We start from the raw sequence: 24,205 nt of genomic DNA on the forward strand, positions 1-24,205 counted from the left end.
AAGAGGGAGAGAAACAAGAAGGTTTATGCCATGCGTGCAGCACACCACCTTCTTCCCATGCACTGTGGCTCCCAGCGCCTGAAACTCCAGGCGCGGAGTTCCCAGATCCGATCCCGACTCTTACACTGCACCGCTTTACGATTTGTGCCGTCTCCCCCTGACAGCACCGCCCAGCCACCCGGACCGAGTTACAGTGACTTGCTGTGGTCACTCTTAATTGCAGTTTCCCCTACGCAAACTTCACTGCTGCCAGTACGGTGCACTGAGTACCCTCCGAGAACAAAATCGCCCCGCTGCCCCCCAGCAGCCCCTCGCCACTGCACGCAGAGCGGCCCCCCCTCAGCCTCCCCGGCACACCCCGCCCGTCCGTCCCGCCCCCGCCGCTCCCCCTCCCCGTGTGCCGCCCCGCCTGGCCCCGCCCCACCGCCGGTCCTCCTCCAGGGCTCCGGCGTGCGCCCGCTGCCTGCCCCGCTGTCTCGGTGGGCGCTGGATGCTGCACCGGAGAGGGCGGCGGAGCTCCGCGGCCAGGGTCATCCCGCGGTGAGTCCGCGGGCTCCGCTGTCGGGACAGCGGCGAGGGGGTGTCCCAGGGCTCCCGCGTCCCCCCGGGACCCCCGCAGCAGCGGTGGGGGGGGGGAGAGGGGGGCGGGCGCGGTCCCGCTGAGCTGCCGGGGGACAAAGACGAGGGGGACGGGTCCCGGGTGCGGGGCGGGAGCGGCCGTGGGGAGCGGTGCCGGCGGAGCCCCTGGGCGCGGTGCTGCTGCGGCCGGCGCTGCGAGCGGAGAGACCCGCGGGGCGAGGGCGCTGGGACGGGGGTGCGCTGCCCGCTGAGCCGGGAGAGGCTCCGTGCTGCGGCGGTCGGTCCCACCGCGCGGCAGCCGCTGTGAAAGTATATTTACAACTTTGTGGCTGGATGGGCGGTGCGAGCTTCGCCCGGAGCGATCTCCGGCTGTGTCACGCTATCAAGGGGCTTTCCCGTCAGAGCCACCGCCGCGGGTGTCCCTGGGCACTCGTGGCTGCTGCTCCTCCCGGACGGAGGCAGCGGGAGCGGGCAGGCACAGGCTGGGGACAGGAGCGAGCGGGACTCTGGAGCAGCCTGGAGTCGTGGTAACTTATCTGTCCCTCGGTGTCGTGGACCGGGCGCTGCCGGTGGGTCTTGCCGGTGCTGGATGATGGGATGACGCTGGGGCGGGATCAGCAATACACCGGCTGAGCGACGGGAGACACCCGAGGCGGCTGGCCGTGTCCCAGCGAGCTCCCGTGGGGCCGTACGATGGCGCGAGTGTGGGACGCGTCCCAGCTGGTGCTCGGTTGGCTGCCACCTGCCTCGCAGGTGCCGAGGGAGAGTGACGGGGACACGGCCCCGCGGGTCCCCCCCCGCTGTGGTGCAGCACTTGGGCGGCCTCCTCCGTGGGGCAGCCTCGGGGGCGAGGGGCTGGAGGCATCTCGTGGGGCTGGTCTGGGTGGTCTGACAGCCGTGAGGGACTTGATGCACCCGTTCGGGGCGGGACGGGGAAGGAGGAGAGTGTCCCAGCAGGTGTGTGCGCGGGACAAGGGGTGGGCGTCAGAAGGGAAAAAGTCTCCATACCTCGTTGTTTCTCCACCTCTTGGAATTCTTTTTTGGTAACGATTTACAGGGAAAGGCTTTGGGTTTCCTGTGCTGAGAAGTCGTCATCGTCTGCATCGAGAGATGTTTCCCCTGCTGTTCGGCAGTGACAGGCTCTCAGGTTAACTCCCCTGTGGCATTTAAAATGCACATCTGTGTTTTTCCACCACACCAGAAAACTAGCACACTGTCTGAACCTTGTCCCTTCTTCAGAGTACTGCTGTGATGCCTGGGCCCTGGCAATAAATATTTCAGAAATGTTTTTAAAAACCCAAACCAGGAAACCACAACTGTTTGGACATTGGTGACCCATTAATTTGTTTAGCTTTTTTAATTTTTATTTTGTTCCTGGAAAACTTGGAATGACAACAGAATGCCTTCGCTTCACTGTTGTTTATCCCTCCCATTTAATTGTTGTACAATTAAACACTCTTAATCAAAGTGTTCTGGTTTCAGCACTGGTGATGATGGGAGTCTGTGAAGTAGCCTGTGTTTTGGCTTCAGATGAGAAGTGCCATATCAGAAAAAAATGGAATCCAAAAGGCAGGCAGGGGTTGTGTTCCTCTTGCAGAGATCACCTTAAGGAAGAAAAGAGGGGAGGAAACAAAAAAAGACAAAAATAAGTCTACACAATGCTATTGAAGAACATGAGTTGTAGTGAATCTTTGCAGTGGTTTACCAAAAAAATACTGTCTGTGCTTTTTGGACAGTTTGTTTTCCTCTTAGAATTTTTGTTGTTGTTAGCTGGATTTTTAAACAAACTTGATAAAATGGGATAAACACCTGTGACACCAAAAATATTTGGATACACATGTGGTTTTCTCTTGTAAGTCTTTTTTTTGATAGAAGTTTTTAGACAGCAGGTGAGGGCCATTTTTATGGGTGAATTTGTGTGGGGTTTTTTTTTTTGTTAGAGTTTGGGTTGGTTTTTTGTTTTTTTTTAATCAAAGCTGATAGCACTTTAAAGCTACAGCACTTTTCTGTTCCCAACACTGCAGGTAAAAAGCATATGAATCCAGTGATTAGCTCTCTATCAGTTGGCTTTTGTAGTAAAGTCGTTGCCCCACAGTTCCTCCAATGTGGGATAATGTAAATGACTTGCATGCTTACTATGCTCCAGGGTTACACTTCTTTTCTTGCAGAAAGTCCTGTGTTCCTGCGCTGCTGCTTGATTATCTTAGTGATGTTAAGCAGTGGTACCTTAATTCGTAGTGCGTGGTTAGTAACTGAGCACAGACAAACGGTGGGCTTGGCCCAAACAAAATCCTTTGACAAGGAGGAGCTCCTCCCTGGAGAATTGCAGGAGAAGATGATTTGCTTGTTCTTTAACAATTTCTTATGTTTGCTTTTTCTTTTTTTTCCCCTCTATTTCCTCTTTTTGCACAATTCTGCATCACCTCAAAAATGCAGCACTCTGTAAGGCTGGGGTTTTTTTTGTTTTCTTTCTGGTTTTGTCTGTGTCTTCCCATTTCCCCATTGCTTTGCTGATGTCTGACAGTGTGCAGTCTCTGAAACTGCATCTAATCATAAAGACCTTGCTGTTTGTGTTAATTTTATCAAGGTATTGGCAGATTGGCATTTTCACACTTGTAAAGAGGCAAGCTATGTTCCAGGTGCAGTTTTATCTATTCTTTTTGTCCACTTCACATAAATCAGCACTCCTCTCTGCTCGGAATATGTTCAAGACTAGCCGTACACTTGAGGGGGGAAAAAGTTAGAAGCAAACTGATGCGAAGGTGCCTAGTTGGTCTGAATATTTAGATAGTGATTCAGATGCAATGAGATCAGCAGTGGACTTTCCCCTTCCTCAGGGGAAGCGAGCCAATTTAATTTTTTTAACCTGGTTATTGCTGGCAGCAAAGCTATTACTACTCAGAAGAATTTGTTACATTGTTTAAAAAAAGCATGTTTCCTTATTTGTCCTGCTACTCAAGGTATTGCTTGTGAAATTACAATTGTGCTTTGCTCTTTATTTATTTGTTTAATAAAGACTTCATAGTCTGCTGCTTCTATAACTGTTACAAGATCTTGGTGAGAATAGAAATGAAGAAAATTTTGGACAGCTCTGCAAAGTACTTCTGGAGTCTTAGGGATACATACCAAATCAGTCCAGCCTAGCTCAAGTCAAAAATACTATCCCTGTAAAACAACTTGTGCAAAGACAGGCTTGTAGAAGAGTATCTCTCATCTGTTGTGCTTGAGGCAAGAGTATAATAGATCCCCTTGGGAGAAATCCTGTTTATAGCCTTGGTAGACTAAAAATGGAATATGTTTCCAGTTGGAGAATTAACTGATAGGCTTCTGGGTCAGGAGGTGTCGTGCATTTGCAATCTGTACGTAGGAAAGTGCTTTTCTTTTGCCAGTCAAGAAACCAGGTCTTTCTGTTGCCCTCCCTGCTCTTCCTAAGTTTCCTGACAGTTGCAATGGCTGTGAAGGAAGCCTCACTTTCCCTTATTGCAAAGAAATTGCTGCCTGTACTTTGCCTCTCCTGTTTCCCATAGATAGAAAAGATGAATGGTCTTTACTAAAGATTGCACTACATGGCACTGGAGTGCTAAATTGAAGTATTTTTGTTGTTGTTCTTCACACTGAGGTCCTGGACCGGCATTGTCTTCACTGCTCTCCTGGCTGTGTGTATGTATGCCCATAAATGAGATTTCCTAAGGGTCCATCTGAAAAGAGACATGTCCGTGTGTTTGAGGGGTGGTAAGGTTGCTGTGGCTGAATGGCTATTCCAGAAATTCACTTATCTTAACATTTGCAAGATGTCATGTGATGTGTCTTGGAGATCCAGCTGAGAAAATGGAGCTTGGCATTTCTGAGCAGGCTTCCTTTGCAGCTGCTCTTTGTGAGACGTAATGGATACTGAGGCTGTCTCATGCCCAATCCCATGTTTTGCTGGTTCTTTCTTTTGCTTCTTCAGTTGCCTAGGCCAATTGATACCTTAAATTGCCACTTAGTCTTTAATTAATGTGCTTGCTGTATGAAGTATGAGGAATACTTAAAAGTGATTGGTATTGAATAAACAAGTCCATTAGTAGATTATGCAGGAGTAAAGAAATTCATTGCAATGAGAAACTACATCTTGGTAGAGGGATGCAATAGGGTACATACTACTACTTTTACCAGTCAGTGAAAAGGAAGGATCAGTTGATCCATTGATCTTGCCACAACAAGATTGTTTGATTTCCCAGGAAAAAAAACATGCTGGAAAGGAATTGCATGCCCTAGATGCAGACTTTATTGTTTGGGTGTTCTTTAAAACATGTACATTACTAAGTTTTGCATGTGCTTCTGATAAAATAATGTGTTTTAAAAGTCTGCATGTTTTTGTGTACAAAAATTCAAAGCCATTTTCCATCACTTGGAAGAGATGGAAAAACATAATCCCTCTGAGATCCTAATTTGTCGCTTTTTGCCTGAAGCCTTTAATACTCATTGTCTATTTCTTTCAAAGACCTCCTGGACTCAGTTTTGGTTTCAGGTGAATATTAAGTTCATAAAGTGCTTCATGTTGTGCTGTCCTCAAAGGGAGTAAACTTCTGGGGAGCTTTTTTCATCCCATGGGAGAGGTGGATGGAAGCGTGGCAGGTACCCTGCATGGTCCTGCAACCACTGCCCTGCCCTTGTGCTTCCATGCGCTGCAGGAGCAACTCCTTTGGTGCTCTGTCCTTTGTTAAGCATTTTTTCCTCTCCTTGAGGGCTAGGTAGTGCACCCAAAAACATGAGTCACTTTTATTTGGCTGCAAGAGAATGCCACCATCCCTGGGTTAGGAGAGCTGTGCCTGTCTTTGAGTTTAAGGGCTAGGGCAGCCTACAGACAGTAGCATAGCAGCATGGTCCCAGGTTGGGGATGGGTGTCCATGGAATTTTGAGAGATCCCTTCTTCCTAAGCACAGCAGCCACATTTTGGGGGGTGCAGACCAGAAGAGTTACAAGCACCAGAGCACGCTTCCTGTTCTAGAGCTTGCTTGTGCTGCTTGATGTGGGGCAGGAAGACTTTGTAGCACAAAGGGGGGGGGCGTGAGCAGTCATGCCTAACTAAGAGCTGCATCTAATCCTGCAATGAAGACTAGTGAGAAAGCATTTTCCTTGCTATTGTTAAAGCTCAGTGTCACCAAGGAGTGCTGCTTGTACAAAAAGAAAAAACGATGTTGGTATCTAAGACCAATGCTCAGTGATTTCTCCATTTGTCACATCTGCTTGGGTTCACAGCCTTGGAGTTTTTGAAGGCATCTTGCATTGCACCTCTTGAAAATCCTAAAGGAAAGGTGGGAGCCAGGCCCACATGCCTCCCCTGTGAGAGGACTGTGGTCAGACCTGACCAGATGCAGAAGGCCTGCTGCAGTTGTATCTACCACTTCTGTAGGCTGAAGCCAGTTGTCTCTGCTGTCAGTGTTGCACCTGTCCACAGCCAAGCTGCACTGGTTCTGGAATCCAGTTCTTCAGATCACCCAAGTGACTGGGGGGTGTTTTGGTATTCCTTGTTCAACGGCTTTGAATAGGGATTTCCTACTAAGTAGTGCTCAGTTTTTGAAGACAGGTGTGTATTTTACCCCAAAAGCAGTGTGTGGATACCAAATTTGGTACCTTAGCTCCTTGTGGCATCTTTGCCCTTGGTTGTGTTGAGCTAGTCCTGGAATGGTGCTGAGGTAGACACATTTGAAAAGTCAATGTGCTTCTGGGAATTTGCTGCAGGATGTGACCTAGTTGTCCTGACTGCTGGTCACAGGTGGCACATTTGACATCATCTTACAGCCATGACATAAAACTATTTAGCTTCAGTCTTGTTTTCTGCCCTGACAAGTAACTTTGTTTCTGCTCCTTCCTGGTTGATGCATCTTCTCAGAGAAATTTTCATCATCACAGGGGTTAGTCAAAGGAGGTGGGTAGAGTTTTTTTTAAATTGCTGAGAAAGGCTTTTGCATGCTATCACGACAGCTTTTACTTGCTCAGGCTCTTTCTTACTCTCTTTTGCAGATAGTACTGGTGCCCTACAGTGTGCGTCTGAGGGGACAAAATACCTGGAAGGTGAGGGGGGTTTTCAGTTTTATGACTGTGTTTCATCATGAGTACAAGGCAGCCCAAGTGTGGGTTGCTGCCAAAGGCAGATTTGTTTCCAGGCAGTTGCCTGTCTGTCTTGCTGCAGGACTGCCTTAATTAAAGCTGCTTAAGCTGTTTGTGAAACTGCAGCCTAAGAGTCTGGTGTTCTTAGAAGCCTAAGACATCTCTGGATGATGTCTGGAAAATATTAAGAAGAGTCTTAATGTTTCTGGACAATTTTTTCTGAGAGGCCGTAGGGCCACTGTGGTAAGGTTTCATCAGGAAGATGCTCAGTGCTCATTCTATATCAGCTCTAGCAAAGGCAGATGTTTTACTGTAATAAACCTTAAAAAGCCTGTTTTCAGGTGTTTGTGCTTTTTTTTTGATAGATGAGAACTTTGTTGTGCTTTGCTACTCTGAGTTGGTAAGTTATGGCTCGTTCATCTATTCCCTTTATCCCCTTGAGATGTGGTTGTGGCTGTACCTAGAGGCTGAAATGAGAATTAGGACCCAATTTGCTGTGGTGCTATGAACTAGTGTGTAAAATACAGTGGCATTCATTATATGAACCCACATGCTGTCTGGATGAGACCTTCTTCCAGACAGGCTGACGGTGTCATGGCCCCAAATTGTGGTGGCAGGACATCCTTGTGTCGTTGGGTATATGGGGGTGTGAGGTATTTTAGTGAGCCATCCTGCTGATACCTGAAGCAAACAGGGTCCTTCCTTCTCATTCAACTCCTCTTCTTCCTCCTATGGAGGGCTCTGCTGCTCTTATCTGCCTTGCTGGGGCAAACCTCATCCATTCCTGCTTTGACCCAGCAAGTGCTGAGATTCTGGCCCTGTGCTGGGAGGCAACTTGAGGCTCTGTGGAGAGAGGAGGGGAAGATTTAATTGAGTTTTTATGACCACGTTTAAGCTGCTGAGTGAGAGAAGGCTTGAAGTTAATGACAGGCATGTTTTCCAAAGACCCTCTGCATGTGTGTTTAGGTAAAATAAACACTCCTAAATAAGCTGTGCCACCACTCTGGGCACTAATAAGCCTCTGTCTGATACCAGAAGAATACAAATAAATAGTGGCTTTGACTGTTTTAATTGATAGACTTGCTGGGCCTTTGACCAAGCAATTACATCTCAAAATGCCCTTCTGCAGGGGCTAAAACATGAAGTGATGTTAGTTTAAAAAAGCAACACAATAAAAACAAGCAACCTGTAGGATGTCCCAGAGGCTGATTATTGACTTCAGCTTTTATTAATTCATCTGCAGTGCATTTGCTGGAGCTTTTATGGTTTAATTGAGGTTAAGAGGTTGGAATCTATGGTAAACAAAAGGATGGCATATGGGCAGTCTGAAATTGTGTATGTTTAAGTAAGAGCATTCCTTCTGGTCACTTGTTTTCATTGGGCAGTTACTCTTGACTCACAACTTTTTAAAAAAAAGGTGTAAATATGCATTGCTAGCAAGTTAATGATTCATGATGTTTTATCACATCCTAGCATACCTCTGAAGAAGAGAAGGTTGAGCTGGGCTTGTGTTTGACCTCCCCATTCAGACTAAGGACATTTTTTCTTTAACCCCTTACCTGTCTTGGGAAGGTCCACAAGCTCATTTGTTTTGAATCATAAGAAGAAAAACACCTTCTCTCCTGCCTTTCTCACTTCTCTGTTCTGGGGGTCCACAGCTGTTCTCTTAAAAATTCAAATGGAAAAAGCAGGTGTGGGAAAGAACTTTCCTGAAGCTTTTTGTTATAGAGGCTGTGGGGAAGTGGGAGTCAGTTTCTTCAGCTGTCTAAAGGAATCTGTGTGCATGTGTTTGGGTTTTTTTTATGGTCACTTTTTTGTCCTGTTTTCAGTTCTGTTTTGAGCCCCACGAACATCTTCACTGGCTGTGGTATCCCCTTGTGAGAGAGAACGTGTACTGGCCAGTGCAGCCGTTTGACAATTAAGATAAACCTCCTTATGTTGAAAAGTTCATACTCCGAGGTCTTTATGCTGCTGATAAAGTTTATGGCACGAATTACATCAGCTGGCAGTAATAGTGGTGACCTGTTGCCCTCAAGTCATTCTGCAGACATCTGTAATTTATATACAGCTATTAATAGTGTGTAGTCCAGAGCCTAAGAGAGCATGTCAGAATAATTATATCAATAAGAGAAGATAAATCAGAATTTTCCTCTTAATATTTCAGTTAATAGCAGCTTTCACCTGTCCAGAAAGTCAAATGTGTTTTTCTCACTTGCTTTTAATTTAGAGCAATCTTTTTAAAATTCCTAGGTCTTGTTAAACTAAATACTTGTTCTGAAAAAAATACTTTAATAACCTCCTTGTCTGCATTTTTTTGTGTATTTCTATCTTATAAGGAATTCTCTACATAATTTGAATCAAAAATTGCTTTATTAAGAAGAATTGTACATGATGGTTCAGGGAAGGAGGTGCATGGAACAGCTTCTATATTTGCAAAAGGACACTCCTGGATCTATCTTGTATTTGCTTTAAAAAAATAGTTTAAAAAATAATTGATAACTTGAGTACAGAGTTGAAGGGAGAGGGATAAATCTAAGTTTCGCTTGCTATACTCTGTATGATAGTTTGCTTTTCCCATTTCCCAAACAAGAATTTGATTCAGTCATAATTTTCTCCTGAACCAGGACAAACATGACTTTAAACAAAAAATGCTTCTTAAACTTACCTGTAATCACATGCACACATGTACATGCATATATGTGTATGTGTGTTAGCATAACATGGCCTGCTTCCCTGCTGCCGATGCCTCATCTTTTATCCATTGTGCAGGGTGAAGGAAAAGCCCATGGCTCCCTTCACAGCCTGTCCCCTGAAAGTGGACTGGGCTATGGGTGGTGGGAGAGGGTGGCACTGCCAGAGCCAGTGCGTGGGGCTGCCTTTGCTGGGGTCTGCCGCTGTGCTGGGGTGTGTGGGGACTTTGGGGGCAGGCATCAGCCAGCAGCACCTCTGTTGCTGTGCTGGTGGTGAGCACCCCGGTGTTGCTGGTGGGAGTCAGCCCCTTTGCTCAGGGCAGCTGGGGGTTGACTTGCATCAAATCTTGTATGGGGATGGAGTGGACCCCGTGGTTGGTCTCTGCAGGCATTGATACCTAACCCACCCTCAAGGAGCCTCTCCCCTTCCTGAAGGATTCATCAGGTGCCACAGGATACTTCCTTGAGAGGAATGCTGAGAGCATTGGAGAGGAGAGGACTGTACACAAAATGGAACAAGTTGCTGAGGAAACTGTCTAACCTAGCTGTAAAGTGAAGATGATGTTGGCTACTGTGTGTTTGGCTGCAAAGAAAACTCATCCCTTATTTCTGTTAATATCTGAACTTCACCTGGAAGTTGCTAGTGCAGCCTAGGCTCAGTCCTTGAGAGAGGAGGTTGGCAGTGCTTGCCTCACAAAAGGTGTTATACAGCGGCTCAGCCTTGTGAGTGTTGTGTTCCACGTCCTCCTTTGAGTTGAGGTGTAGAGGATTTCAGGCGGTGGTTTCCCAGGGAGTAGGGATGGAGTGAGGGGGAGGACAGCATAGATGAAGTTCGCTGCGCTGACATGTGCCTGCTGACAGCCCATTGAAATCTCTGCTTTGGGAGAGAGTGAGGTCCCTGGCTGAAGGATGGGGCACTCCCCTATGTCATGAGTGTTTTCAGGCAGTGGCCCAAGGTGCCACCTGCCTTATCACTTATATGAGTCTGGAAACCTTGGGTCTGGTTTGTTATTCCAGGGAGCCTTCATTGCTTTATGGCACTCTCCTGGGACTTTCAAGCTGTTTAAAAGCTTGATGCTGCCTGGTTTGTGCTGTGATGCTGGTGGAAACACTGACTGTCCCTGGAAAATGGATGACTGTTGGGAGTGGTTTTGTTTTTAAACATCTCATTGCATGCATGCTGTGAGCTGCTCCCAGTGCCAACAGAAGCACGGCACTGATGCTCTTGCCTTTTCAACAGGTACATGGGATGAAGGGAGCCTGACACCCATCTGGAGAGGAGACCCCAGCCCCTGCGGAGCTGCCCACCATGAGCAGGGCACTGCTGGCAGGCAGGATGCAGCCAGAGGTCCGGAGCGTCTGCGTCTTCCTGCCCACCCGTGAGCAGCTCAGCCTGGCCGTCGGGGTGAGTGGCCGGGAGAGAGGCCGGGAGGTCGCTGCATCGAAGCCACAGTTCAGTTTTGTTAGTTCCCATTGTTCTCCCAAAAGCCTGGTGCTGGTCTGCTGACCGAAAGGCTATTAGCCAGCTTAGGGTAATTGGTGCTCCGTTTTCTAGTTGGGCAGCTTCAACTCATTCACAGAGTTCATTAAAAGTTATGGCTGTGTTGTAGGATGGGGGTCTCCTCTGCTCTTTTTCTGTTATTTACTTATTATTAACTCTGAGTGGTTTTGCTGCTCATAATAATCCAGCATTTTTAAAAAATTGAACCTGAAATACCTTGAGTAGTTAGCAAGTGTACCCAACACGTGACCGTTTACTCTTGTAAAGAATCCAGCTATCCCTGGTTTTGATAGCCTGCAGATCCCTTCAAAGAGTCTAAGGCAAACAGCCATTGAGGGTGGGGTTTTTCCCTCCTCTTGAATACTTGTACACATTAAAAAAATCGAGGTAAGTCGCTTCATTTCTTCAATTGCTGCCTTGAATGCCTCAAAGTGTGCACGAGTGACAGAAGGGCCGGCTCAGCTGGCAGCCCAGGGTGGCACGGTGTCTGCACAGCACGGTGCTTCTTTGTGCAGCGCCGGCTGCTCCTTGAACTTGTGAGAAACTGAGCTGACAAGAGGCACTTGGCGCTCAGAGGACAAGCAAGTCTCAAAGATAAGTGCTCTCTTGTGAGCGTGTGCGTGCACTCATGTGTGGGCTGGGGAGATTTGGCTTTGTTTTGGGTAGGTTTTTTCCCCCGCTTTGGGATGAGGAGGGGGAGAAGACAGTTGAGGTGAACTGTTATTTTAAGTACTTGATTGAAATGGTGGCTTTTGAAACTATGCGTGTTAATCTTCAAAATCCATGCCGGAATTTTCCTACCTGCTGTGTGTAAGTGTAGTGTCCTTAACTGAAACAGCCCCAAGGGCTGGATGGAATAAAGCTTTAAGAGCAAAATCTGGGATGCTCTGCTTCTAGGTTACTGGTTCAAACCCAGCCCATCCACTGCCCCAGAAGGCTTTTGCAATCTGCTGGCTTTTGTGCAAGGCAGAAAACGATGATTCAATTAAGTTCTTGGCAGCAGGTGTACAGGCCTGGGTAATGGTCTGTTGCAGCTGACCCTAAATCTCACCTTCTTATAGCTCTTATCAGGGAGGCTAAAGATGGGACATAGCGGAGCTGCCAGCCATGGGGAAGGTGCAGGCTGGCATGCAGGAGGGCAGTGCACCAGCAGGGCTGTCACTGCTCCTCGCTGCCTGTGCCTGAACAGAGCACACAGCTGTTCCTTCACCAATGGTTCATGCTCCGGTATATCACAAAAACCTGCAGTTTATTGTAAAATAAATTTGGGGTGAGAAAGATCGAGTCCAGCCGTAAACATGACACTGCCAAGTCCACCACTAAACCAGGTTTCTAAATGCTACATCTGCATGTCTCTTTTAAAACCTCCAAAATATTTAATAAGCATAAGAAATGGTCTTTTGCATTGACCCCTGACAGGGACAGAGGAAAAGTGCTGTGTCCCCTCCTGTTCCCCTGTCCTGTCCCAGCCTGATGCCCCTCCAAAGAGCTGGGGTGCCTTGTGCATCACCATGTTGTGCTGCAGAGGAATCCTCCACAACACCTCTTTGTATTCATTTTAAAGACATTCACCCTTGTCATTTTTGATGCCCCTTTCTTTTGTGTCTGGGACGTTGGGAAAGTATGTACTTGGAGATGCCTGCGTCTGAAAGGGAATAGCTGCCTGGGCCAAAACATGAGACCTCAACACACAGTTGTGTCCTAATTGCATAGAGAGTGAAACATGGCCTGTTACAGCTGGGCACGTCACCAGAAACAGCTTTTCATTTGGCTTTTGACTTTACCACAACATTTATTCAAAATAGCAACAAAAATTAAGATTTCATAGCTGGAGAGATCTTTCTTTTTTAAAGAAACATCAAGGCAATTTTCTAGTGAAGTTGGTAGAACCCAAATGTAATTACCACAACCACAGATGATACTTTTGTGCATTTATTAGGATAATAATGCCACTACTAAAGATTTCCAAAGCCTTTTAACCTCTTCAGTGTGGAATGCAAATACTAAACAAGCTTGCAGCTCAGTGAGGTAGGTAGGGATGGTTATCTTTCCAGCAGAATGAATTATAGATCCTTCCCATGATAAGCACAGTGTTTATGCAGGTAATTCCTCCCTCCCCCCTCCCATATAAATTCCACCCTTCCAGATAAGAGTTTACCTATATGTGTTTTATGTGGTCACATATAGATTTGAAGCCTGTCCTTTAAAATGGATTTGTCTTACACCCTTCACAAATAGTGCTGTTGAAGAGAGAAGAGCAGGAGCCATTTTAAATTCTCTTCCCCCACAATCGAGTATCTCTTAATTAACTTCGATGTCTACCTTTCTGAATGTACAATGAATTTGGGGGGATAGTGAGGAGTAAAACTGCCTTCTTGGGACCAACTCTGAACATGAGGAGAAGCAGAGCAGTGAGGGGAACTAGTGGGTGCTGCAGCTCACCAGCTGCCCTGAGGAGGGCAAGGTAAAGTGGGAGAAATTTTTGGAGTGGAGGAAGTCTGGTGAGGTCCTGTGTGTTGGTGAATGGAAAGCATAGGTCTGAAGTCTTTCAGTTGTCCTGTGAACAGGAGAGCTGATGTTTCAAAGCATATGTGCCAAGAAAAATAGACATAGGTAACTAATGCACACGAGTATCTGTGCACAGAATGACCTTGGAGTAGCAGTTACCTTCTGTAAAGTTCCACTTGATTTCACTTTGGACTAAATTTCACGTGCACAGAAGCCCTGAGCCTGACATGGGGCAAAGCTGTGTATCAGTGAAAGGAATGAGTCATAGCATTTCTGGGATCAATCTTGGCACAGGAACCATATGCATAGGGAGGAAAGTCCAAAGAGAAGCGCACAGATGAAAAATGCAAAGGGAAGTATTGGTTGCTTTGAGCAGAGGGGAAAGTAGGAGGAGGGAACAGCAATTGCAAATGTAATTGGTATTGCATAGCCTTTAAGGCTGGGAGTAGAACTTGATACAAAAGGGAAGTGCCAAGAGGAGAAAGGACAAGGTGGTAGTCACATACCTGCTATGCAAGAAATCTGCTTCAACCACTGTTCAGAGCTGAATGCCACGAAACTGTCACTTGAAGTGCTCAGTTCCCTAGAATTAAGTACCTCAAAGCAGGTTTTTCTTCCCTTAGGTAGGAAAGCTTGCCACTTAGAAAATTCATCTCATTGTGTAGCATTTACAGGGGGTCCTGTGCTGCCAGTGGCTCTTGTATGCCCATAACCATTATGGCTAGAGATAGGTCACATCTTTCTTAGCAAATCCTTCCCAGGTAGGAGGACATGCTCAGAGCTTGCATCTTTGGCAAAGGGGACTGCTCTGTGCCAAACTTTACCTTCCAAATGTGTGTTCTTGGTGTCTGAGCAAACACTGCATTTAGGTGTGAGACAGGTGCAGTCTCACACGGAGACTCATAATATGATCCAGATGTGGGTTTGGGTCTTATCAGAACTGTGCACTACCTCCTCCCTGCTCAAAGCTTACACGTGTTTGCATTGGTGTAGTGCAGGCTTCAAAGCTCCTGATAAAACAGTACGGAGTATCTGGCTAGTGGTGCCTTGTCAAGTAGAAGAAAATGAGTACTTAAATGACCTCCTGTTTCCCATTGTCCATGTCTAGTGACATGGTACATCCTGGGGCAGGGAGGGGAGTGCAAGCCAGTTTCTGGGGTGTGTGGCATACCTACACTAAAAGAGCTTGAAAAATTAGGATGGTGATTGGTTTGTAGGAGAGTTAAGCAGTCAACTTCTGCCCTGTCATCTTTGTTGCTCGGTAGATAGCACTGCACTGTACCCTTCCAGGCACTGCTAATCCGCATCATCCAGCAGTGGGGTAATGAAATTCCAAGGTCCTGGCCCATTTTGCAGCTGCAATTGGCTGCACCCTGGCCTGAGCTGAGGTTGTCTGTGTCAGTGCCATTCTGTTCTCCCCATCTGCTCTTTCTCTGAACTGCTTCCCCTGTGCCTCTGTGGGCTGAGGGGTTTCCCTTCATGCCTGTGGTTTGTCTGTCAGTACTCCTGGGATGGTGCAGGGGGACAGGGGGAAATGAGGCTAGGAATGGGGGGACACTTAGTGGAGGACTCTTCCAATCACAGTACACATCCAGGTCTGCACTTGCAGTTAACCAGAACCATGGTCCTTCTGGGAGAGCCTGTGCATTACAGAACACAGGGGTATTGGGAGGTCTCAGTGTGCAGGGAAACAGGCAAGGGCTTACAGGCTCTTGGTGACAGCTGCTGAAGATGAAGATGTTAATGGCTGTGTAACTAGAAGTCAGCAGGAGACAGAACACAAGCTCTTCTGTGAGGGGTACAGAGCAACCACATCTCTAACCTGCGAGCTGCTCAGAGTCTTGTGTTTGTTTGGGTACTTTTGTTCCTGGTTCTTCTGAATGAAAACTTTTGGGTTTGGTGGGTTTTTTTTCTCTTAACCTCTCAAAAAAAAATCTGCAAGAAGGCAGTATTTTCATTTCTGTAATTAGTAATGATTATTATATTGTGATAATAGCAATAATACTGAAAACAAAGCATGTTCTCTGGTGTGGTTGTGTTTGGGTATTTTGCTTTAGTACCCAAAAATGTATTGGCCTACATAAAAAAGAGTTGCTCCACCCAGGTGTGTGAGCCATCTGTAACGTTGGATTGGTTGTGTCTTTCAGGTCAAAGCCACTGGACAGGAGCTCTTTCAGCAAGTTTGTGATTTAGTGAAGATTAAAGAGCCTCACTTCTTTGGCCTCAGCATTGTTAAAAGTAAGCAAACTCAATGCACGAGCAAGTGACTTGGCAAACATCCACAGACCCGCTTGTGTATTTACAGTGTGTGCATATATACACAGTGGCTGTGCCTGCGGGGGGAATTTGATTGTAATAAGGTCACAAAGTATGTAGATTATGCAGAGCCTTCCCAGAGCTCTTTTGATCTTTGGTATGTGGGCAGACAAATTGAGTAAAGGGGGGGGCTTTTTTTCTCCACCTCTGTTCTTAGATTCCACCTCTTTGTGGGGCTTGCTTTCTCTCCTGTAGTGGGAGTTGCTAGTCAACATATTTGTTACTGTATTCAAAACTACAGGTATTGAACAGGAGGTGGATTTTAAAAGGACCTTGGAGCTGAAAGTGTTACTTCTGAAGTCACACATGAATAATGTGGCAGTGGGGAGGTGTAAGGGACTGAATGCATGTGTGGGACACACTGGGTTTTGAAATATCATATGGGAAATACAAAATTTCTTAGTCCATGAATTAAAGTCCAGTTTGCTTGGTCCTATGGCTTAGCTTTGGCCAGGAAATGGTGTTAAAGCAGCAAATTGATATGAGAGATCACATTTCTGGTATGGTGTGAGCATTGGCATTCCCTCCCACCCCCCAACTCCTAGTAATTAGAAATGAATCTGTTGTCTTGTTTATCTTGCCTCCCCACATTTCCAAAAGCACTGAAAGACTTCTCTCTTCTCCAAAAACTTTCTCAAGTGTGTTATTTACTACTGCAATTCTAGAAATTTCATTGAAATTACAGTAGTCTTTTGTAAGTCCTTCTAAAGAAGATTTATTTTGCTTCTTTATAAATATGTGGGATAAAATAAGGGTATTTTTCTAAGTTTGTCTCATTTCCTTTATGCTCTCATTCTGTAAGAACTGCTTTTTCTGAGTGCAGCATTCAAACTGAGAGGAACATAAGCTTTTGATCTCCATAAGAGAGATTCCTTAAACCTGATATACCTGTGCTATAAACCAGCACAATTTTTTTTAATGTGAGGAAGACCTGAATGCTCTTAACTTTTTTTACAAATCATCTATGTTTCTGAGTCCTCCCCTTTGTGACATTTTTTAACACCAGGTTTTGCCTATTCCACTTGCAGGACATCTTGGCTGAAATTGGAGCCCCTTTCCTCTCCTGGAAGACAGGGCAATTTCATTCCTATTTTTTTTTTTTAATTCTTCTCCTGTTCTTCTCATACTTCTTTCCCTTTTCTCTCCCTTCACAAGTATTTTCCATACCCTGCTTTTTCCTTTCCTCACACCTTTTCTGTAAAGCAGTTTCTTTGACCCTGTCAAGCACAGGGGTTCTAGTCCCAAAATACCCTGTTGTGGCAGATGCCTTTCAACCTGTTGGAAATGCATTGTAACCACTGCATCCCAAAGAGCATAGTAAAGCTGTTCTGACTGGACTTTAGAGTATATTGTCCACATCTTTAAGTGGAAAACAGTCTTCTCACTTCACAAAGATTCTTCTTTTTTAGAGCAGCTAATTCTTCCAGAAAGCTCTAAAAAGTCAAGGAAAAGAGTTACAGGAGTCCAGCAGCCTGAACTAACATCTCTTTTTTTTTTGTTTGGGGGGTTGGTTGTTCACTTTCCTGAAAGGAAATACTTTTTCTGTTCCACAACTTGATTTCTCCTCTGCCTTGTTTTGGTCAACAGACTGGTGATCATCTCTGTTGCTGCCTGTGGTAGCTGAGGTCTCCCTTCTATTGCAAATGTAGCACTCTGTGTCTGGCATTTGGAAGTAGCCTTTAAGGCACTGCCTGCTTCTCAGGGATTTTTGACTTCACAACAAGCTTTCACCTCAAGAAAGGGAAGCTCTCAGGTCAGGTTGGGGGATGAGCTGGGTAAGTTTTGCATTCCCAGGGTTGCCTTGTGGGTGCTTAAGTCAAGTGCCTTGGCTGAGCAGCTAGTCAGTGTACATCCCACAGAGGCTGTGAAGGGGAGGCCTGGGCCTGGTCTGTGAGGAAAGGCTGAGTTAGGTATCCAAAAAATTGAGAGGAAGCATTGACATTTTTGAAAAGGTAATCCTTTCCTGCATCGTGGTTTCACCTCTGTGCTGCAGCTCCAAGAAGAAATTTTTAAAAAAATAGCCACCCTGTTTTAATAATGATATTTTTCCTGGTTTCTTAATGTGTGTTCATGTTTGGCAGTCTGATACTGCCACATGCAAAACAAGGTATTCTAATCCACCTGCATCCATTACTTTGCTGCTAATTTGTCAACAAAACCCTGACTGTCAGCAGTAGCAACAGAATGAAAATTAAAGGATTTCTACAGAACTGTAGCCAATCACACTGCATGGATTATCTGGATTAGGAGCCCATTTGACCTGCAGACATTGTACAGATACACTAATGCTCAGTTGGTCTCATAGTAAGTGTGTGTGTGAGGGGGATAGGTTGGGGTCCTTAATCATAAACAGAAGTTTAACACCTAAGTGTGGCAAAAAGGAAAATGGCGCTGCAAAGCACCATGCAAAGTACAAACCATGAATGCTGCAAGACCTAAGTTGTAGGTCTTGGAGCCTATTTCCCAGCATTTGATGCCTAAATATGTTGCATTCTCTTCTGGCTGTTGCAGATGCTGAGGGCAAGCTTCAGAATTAAAGGTAACAGTAATAGTGTCAGGGCAGAATTTTTCATCCCTTCTTCTCTTGAACTGTTTTTTGTTGTCAAGAGGAAAACCAACCCAATATATTTGGGGAGAAAAAACGTTTCTGTAAGAAGTTGATCGCTTTGAAAATGTAATTCAGGAATGTGCATTAGTGGGAGGTCCCAGAAACCTTGGGTCATGTTGCTCTTCTAGTTTTGGCATGGATCATCACACAGGCTATAACTTGCGTGCTCCTGCTGCTGAAGTGCTTTTTTTTTTCTCCTTGTAGTTTGCTCAGTGAAAGATCCTGCAACCCTGCCAGGTTCAATCTGGTTCCATAGACTTCAGCAGCTGGGTCTTATACAGCAAATCCTCCTGCGGGGTCAACCTTATCTAGTGCCCTGCAGGAGGTTTCCCTCTTGTTATCAGAAAGTGTGTGCAGCAACACATTCAGTCTTCTAAAACAAAACTGATTGTCAGCAAACAAAGAGCAGCCAGCCTTCCTTTGTCATTTTAACCCAGATCCCTTCAATCCTGAGTTTTGGGCAATGCCTTTCTAGAAGCAAACCTTGCTTGACCTAAGCAGATGGAAGCCTTCAATTGGGAAGGAACAAGACTGCAGCTCCTATACCCTCTGACTGTGTCTGTGTCTTCTTGTGATTTGTCAGGCTGGCTTTCTTACAAAACCAAATCCCCTGCCTCAAGGATAATACTTTGGTTTTTACAGCTATGGCTGTTCACCTTGCCAGGCCCATGCTTCCCAGCACATGCTTACCAAGGAGCTCAGTGATTAACTCCACCAAAACCGCTCTGCCTCGAGTAAAAACTCTTCTGCATCTGTATATCCCCCAGTACTGAAGTTCATGGACAGAATATGCTACCATGTTATCTTTCTATTACATGGGTATCTCTTATAACAAAGGGTCTCTTAGGAGACAAATAACAAAAGTTATCTGAAATACCTTATAATGATTTCTACACACCAGTCCTTCCTCATTATCCCTGCTTCTTGTCTGTCCTCTCTTAAATCTGCTTGCATAGTTGAGTCTCCTTTGTGGATTTCTCCTGTATTCTAACCTAAGGTACAACTCTATTACAGTGACTTTCATATCTCAAATGAGATAAATGCAATATAAGAAATGGACCACCTAAAGGGAATTGCAGGGGTTCAGATGTCCAGAGTATAAAGTACTCCTTGAAAGGACTTACGTGGTCTCCTCCTATGAAGGCAATTTTTTGCCTGTACCCGCTGTCAATCGTTCCTCCTTCGGTATCAGTACAACATCCAGCCAAGTGCTCTCCTGCCTGAGAATTGCAAGGGGTTTGTTTGCCCCTGGATAAGCAGCGCTGGAAATGGTTTTGCAGCTCTTCTTGTGCTTCTTCTTGTTCCACTGTGACACTGCTGAAGTCTGGAGATCTTTGCCTGGGCATGCCTTGTTGCTAAATATATTCTTGCAGTGCCTATCCATTACCAGGAATGAAGGAGCCTTTAGCTCAGTGTTCAGACCTCAGCAGTTCCTACAGCCACATGATCTCAGGCTTCTTGATATTGTCTCCTTTCATGCTACCCTCTACAGGCCTTGTGTCCATCCCAGCTAAAGTGACCTCAGCCACGACCTCCCTTGTTTTACTCCCAGCCTCTGTTGTGATTCTCCCCTTCACTTGAGATACATGTACTTTCCAGCTAAAGCTAAAAACACAAGTTTATCCTGAACCAAGTTTTTAGACCCTTTAGTAAACTAATCAACGAGGTATCAGAAAGTGGACAACATTTCTTTCTACTGGCTTGAAAGGTAGCACCAGGAGCATCAAGAAGCCATATACAGGTGGTAGGAGCAGATGCCATGTGGATAGTGATTTTCCCAAATTACTAAGGCTTGGAAGCTTGGGAAGCTCCACATGCAAAAGGAGTGTGTAGTCAGTGTTTCTTCAATAAATAAACAAAAAAATCCATGCTGGTGCTCAGGTTATGTGAGGTCTACAGCATGTGTTGTGAGGTATTTTTTAGAGTGGGGGGGTGTTTGTTGTTTTTTGGTTTTTTTAAGCTTCAGCTCTCCCCTAACCCTAGCATCCTTCTGTCCTGCTCGTGCTCTTTCCTGTTGCACCTCAAGGGACATAGTGGTGTTGCCATGAAGCTTCTTGAAGCCTCTGGAAAAAGTTAAGTGCAATAGCCATGGATAATTTTTTCCCTTCTCTTTTAGGCAGAAAATGCTTGCTATGTGGAAATTTGGCTTTGCACTAATTCATATTTTATTTGAATCCTATTCTTCTGGAATGTCTAGTTGCATTACTAAATATACTTAGCCAAATTTGTTAGTAGGATCTTCCTGGCTGCCTTTGGGGCCTAAGCTCTGACTCTTGGTAGGACACCTTTGTGGAATTTCTTGGTGCTTTTAGGCCAAAATGGGCACAGGAGGAGAACAGGTTTTTGGCATTCACCATTACTTAGCTTTTATGCAGAGAACTCACTTTTCATAAAAAATAAGATGAGGAGGAACTGGTTAATGCAAAATAATGGCCTTTAGGTTAACAATGACTTGGAACTGGTTTGGCCCTGTATTACAGCCATAATTTTCTATTCCCATTTTTCCTTCAGTGTAAATAATGCCTATTGTAAGTCTGCATCACTCACTGGAACTGTGTCACTTTTTTCTAACTGGGGACCTGGCCCATTATTTTTTTGCAACAATGCGTGTCCTATTTTTTTTTAAATACATAAAATGTGCTAAGCTAATATTGCAGAGTGGAAGTGTTTTTCATTTCTGGTAACTGCTTATTTTGAAATGTGATTTTTACAGCATAAATTTTCAATCTCATTTGAGAATTCTTAAAGGTGAAATTGGGAGAAATGTGTAAATTGCCTTACTGCAAGGGGCTGTCCAGATGCATTTCATGGGATTGCAGTGCACTGGTGAGTTGTTCCAGGTCTGGTATTTGTACACACAAACATGGGGGAACCTTTCAAGAGAAGCTGATGTATTTGTAAGATCACTTACAGTGCTGAGATGAGATTTATGAACTCGGTGTCGGTAGCTGCAGGTGGATGAGAGTGTATTTCTATGTGTGCATGCTTCTCAGTCAGCTTTTTGGTACCTTTCACTTGTCCTTCAGCTGAGGCCAGTGAAGCAATGACAGTTTGTACCTGCTGAGTATCCAGCCCCGTTTGGATCCACAGATCAAATTTATTCTTCCCTGGAAAGGAGGCCATCTGTGCATTTCTATATTGTCCTTTACAGCACTGCTCAGGGGTGCTGCAGTTTGGTGCCCTCATATCTGTTAGAGATGCTTATTTTCAGAGCAGACAGTTTTAGCATCTGGCAAAAGATCTCTTAGGTTTCATCACTAATCCAGTGTAAGGAAAAAAAAACCCAAAGCCATCCAGAAACCAGTAGGGCTGTGGAGGGAAAATACCTCCTTGTTTTTGTAGATGGAGTCTTACATTGCAGGTTGACATTCCAGCAATATTAACTTCATTAAGGCAGGAATGCAGTGCTGCATTCTCTCACGGGAGGGAGGATGCTGAGCTGGGCTGGGGAGGAGTGAGACCCCCAGGGAGAGATGATACTTTGGGGTGTCCTCCTGTAGCCTGGCTTATTCTTGTGGTTTATGTGCATCTCTCAGTAGGTCTGATGATAACCTGGAGTCCTCAGGTATGACATCTGGGCCCTCACAAAATCATCTCTAACCTAATGAACATGACAGATAAATAGGGGCTGTGGGGTGTGGGTAACAAATAGCTTTACTGTAGTGTAACTGTTCTGTCACACTTTTTCCCTTTCTGACTTAGTATTCAGGTGTGATGGGATGGTTTGGGGTATGTCATTGTGCTTGCTGTTGCAATTTTTCCCTCCTGATTGAGGAATAATTAATGTGTTTCTCTGAATGCCTCTGGGCATGGGATCATTCTTGAGCCAGAAAGGAAAACTGACCCTTCAACTTGTTATAGCCTCTTCACGAGGTGTCAGCTAAAGAGCACAGTGCTGATGGAGGCAACACAGGCTTTACCCAGCACTGCTGTGCCCTCAGGACCAGCCCCGTGCCGCGTGGGGAGCCAGTAGTGGAGCACTTGCCCTGCTCCAGGGCTGTCAAAGCCCAGGGAGGGACTGGGTGCCATGCTCGTGTTATCCCACTCCTGTCGCTTGCTGCACAATTGATTGCTAAACGAGCTTTTACTTCTTTTTTAATAAAAGCTTTACAGAGTGATGCTTACCAGCTTGGCAGCTGGCAAGGGATAGAGACAAGTCTAACATGAACAAACTCTTCTCTCTCTCACTGACTAGGACTTCTATCAGCCTCTTCAAGGCAGTATTATCTGATCTTAATGGACCTAGAAAAGGAAGGGCTAGGGCCAGTGTAGCCTGCCAGCCTCCCTATCTTACAGGCAGAAGTGAAGAGGCAGGTACAAGATGCAATCTCTGTGACAATAAAAACTCTTCCTCTTCTTGTCAAAACAGCAAAAATAGCTTCCATATCATCTTGTGTGTTACAGCACTTAAATTCCCACCACCAACACTTTCAGTAATTCCATACAGCCATTTCAATGGTTCTGTTAAATACTGTTTTGTTTTTGTGTGTGATATGCCAAGTAAAGTGATAAACAGAAATGTAAGTATATTAAAAGTACAGCTGCAATCAGTACAATACAGGAAAGAGCATGGAGACAGAAACAGGACTTTTTTGGACATTGTCCTTTTTGTGTCCAGTGTTATTGATATTTTACAGAAGGTTTCCTAGTAGGGTGATGTGTGGGCCAGTTCTGCATAGCACCAGGTGTGGTTTCTTTAACTTGAGGTGGGAGGTGAAGGAGGTGGTGACAGAGGGTTGTTTTGCTTGTTTGTTTTTTGAAAGCTAGCAAAGACAATATTTGCAGTTATCTGCCCCTCTAAGGATCTGGAATGCTTTGGAAGGGTGACTGCGAGGTAGCTCAGAGCCCCTTCAACACCTGCTGTAACACTGACCATGCCAGGCCCGCATCTGCCATGCAAACACAAGTGCAGACTCTCATTTGGAAGCCTGGACTGGTCTTCAGGGGAAGACGTTTGTTTTGTGAAGGGTTCTTCTTCCTTTTTTTCCTTCCCCTTTTTTCTCCTGCTTCTTTCATGTCTAAGGAGCAAGCTCTTCATCTTGGGACTTGTGTCACCTGTCAAAACACTGTCCTAAGCAAGATCAAAGAGTAGAGGGACTGGTCAGGTGAATGTGCTCAGCTGGCATTGCTGCTGCAGCCTGAAACACCTGTCAGGTCTTGTCATTTGTTTTTTGTTTTTTTTCTTTAAGAGACTTGAAGACTCAGGGAAAAAATCTTTCACTGGCTGAGTTGTTTGTATTTGATAATTGGTAAGCAGTGTTATGAAACATCAGCTTTGAAAACAGCACAAAGCTCTTTCAAGGTGATGTGCCATTCAGGCTGTGTCATGTTCACTCTCACTAGGGTGGAGAGCGAGTCCTGGTCCTTTATCTTTTGAGGCAGGCCAGGTTTCCCTTCCTTTCATTCATCTTTTTTCTATATGAAAGAAGTTGGGTGTGAGCAGGAGACACCAGACCTTCTGAGGAAGGCGTTTGTGTTTGGTCCTCTTGTTTCTCACCCTTTCAGAGGATCCCCTTCACATGCAGAGGATGAAAACTGTCAAATACCCAGCTCTGTTTACTTACTTGTGCCATGTTGGACCATGGTGCAACATGATGGCAGAGTACAAGCTTGGGTAGGGCTGCTTGTTTAATAACAATAAAAAACTGAATCTGGCAAGCTGACAGTACAATTAGCCCAGTAAGATGATGTTTCCCTTTTGTAAATGGCTTCTTGATTATAAAGCCGGAATTCTGCATTTCTGGCTAAGGTGTTTGGGAACCTTTAGTTCAGGATCTCTTGAAGGTGTGACTGGCCTTCCTTCCATACTGTCTGGAGTAGCACATGTACTTAAGAGTACTCTTCTTTTTTTTTTTTTTTTCCCACTGCCCTGTCTATTCCCTGGTTAGCTTTGTTTTAAAATATATTGCT

General features: G+C 45.3%; 1 protein-coding gene across 7 annotated transcripts in view; it reads left to right on the forward strand.

The window, feature by feature from the left end:
- Positions 1-432: 432 nt before the first annotated feature.
- FRMD1 (FERM domain containing 1) overlaps positions 433-24,205 on the forward strand; it is a 40,787-nt gene continuing 17,014 nt past the window's right edge. For 2 of the 7 annotated variants that reach the window (XM_048298940.1, XM_048298945.1), the window contains exons 1-3: positions 433-540; positions 10,603-10,767; positions 15,519-15,609. In XM_048298940.1, coding sequence (XP_048154897.1) covers positions 10,672-10,767; positions 15,519-15,609 — 187 coding nt within the window. In that variant the 5' untranslated portion in view covers positions 433-540; positions 10,603-10,671. Of the gene's footprint in view, positions 541-1,636; positions 1,727-6,585; positions 6,637-7,037; positions 7,073-10,602; positions 10,768-15,518; positions 15,610-21,078; positions 21,122-24,205 lie in introns of those variants that run through there. The other 5 variants (XM_048298942.1, XM_048298944.1, XM_048298941.1 and 2 more) reach the window with 5 other exon arrangements.

Source organism: Corvus hawaiiensis, chromosome 3 (assembly GCF_020740725.1).
Source record: "Corvus hawaiiensis isolate bCorHaw1 chromosome 3, bCorHaw1.pri.cur, whole genome shotgun sequence".
NCBI lineage: Eukaryota > Metazoa > Chordata > Aves > Passeriformes > Corvidae > Corvus > Corvus hawaiiensis.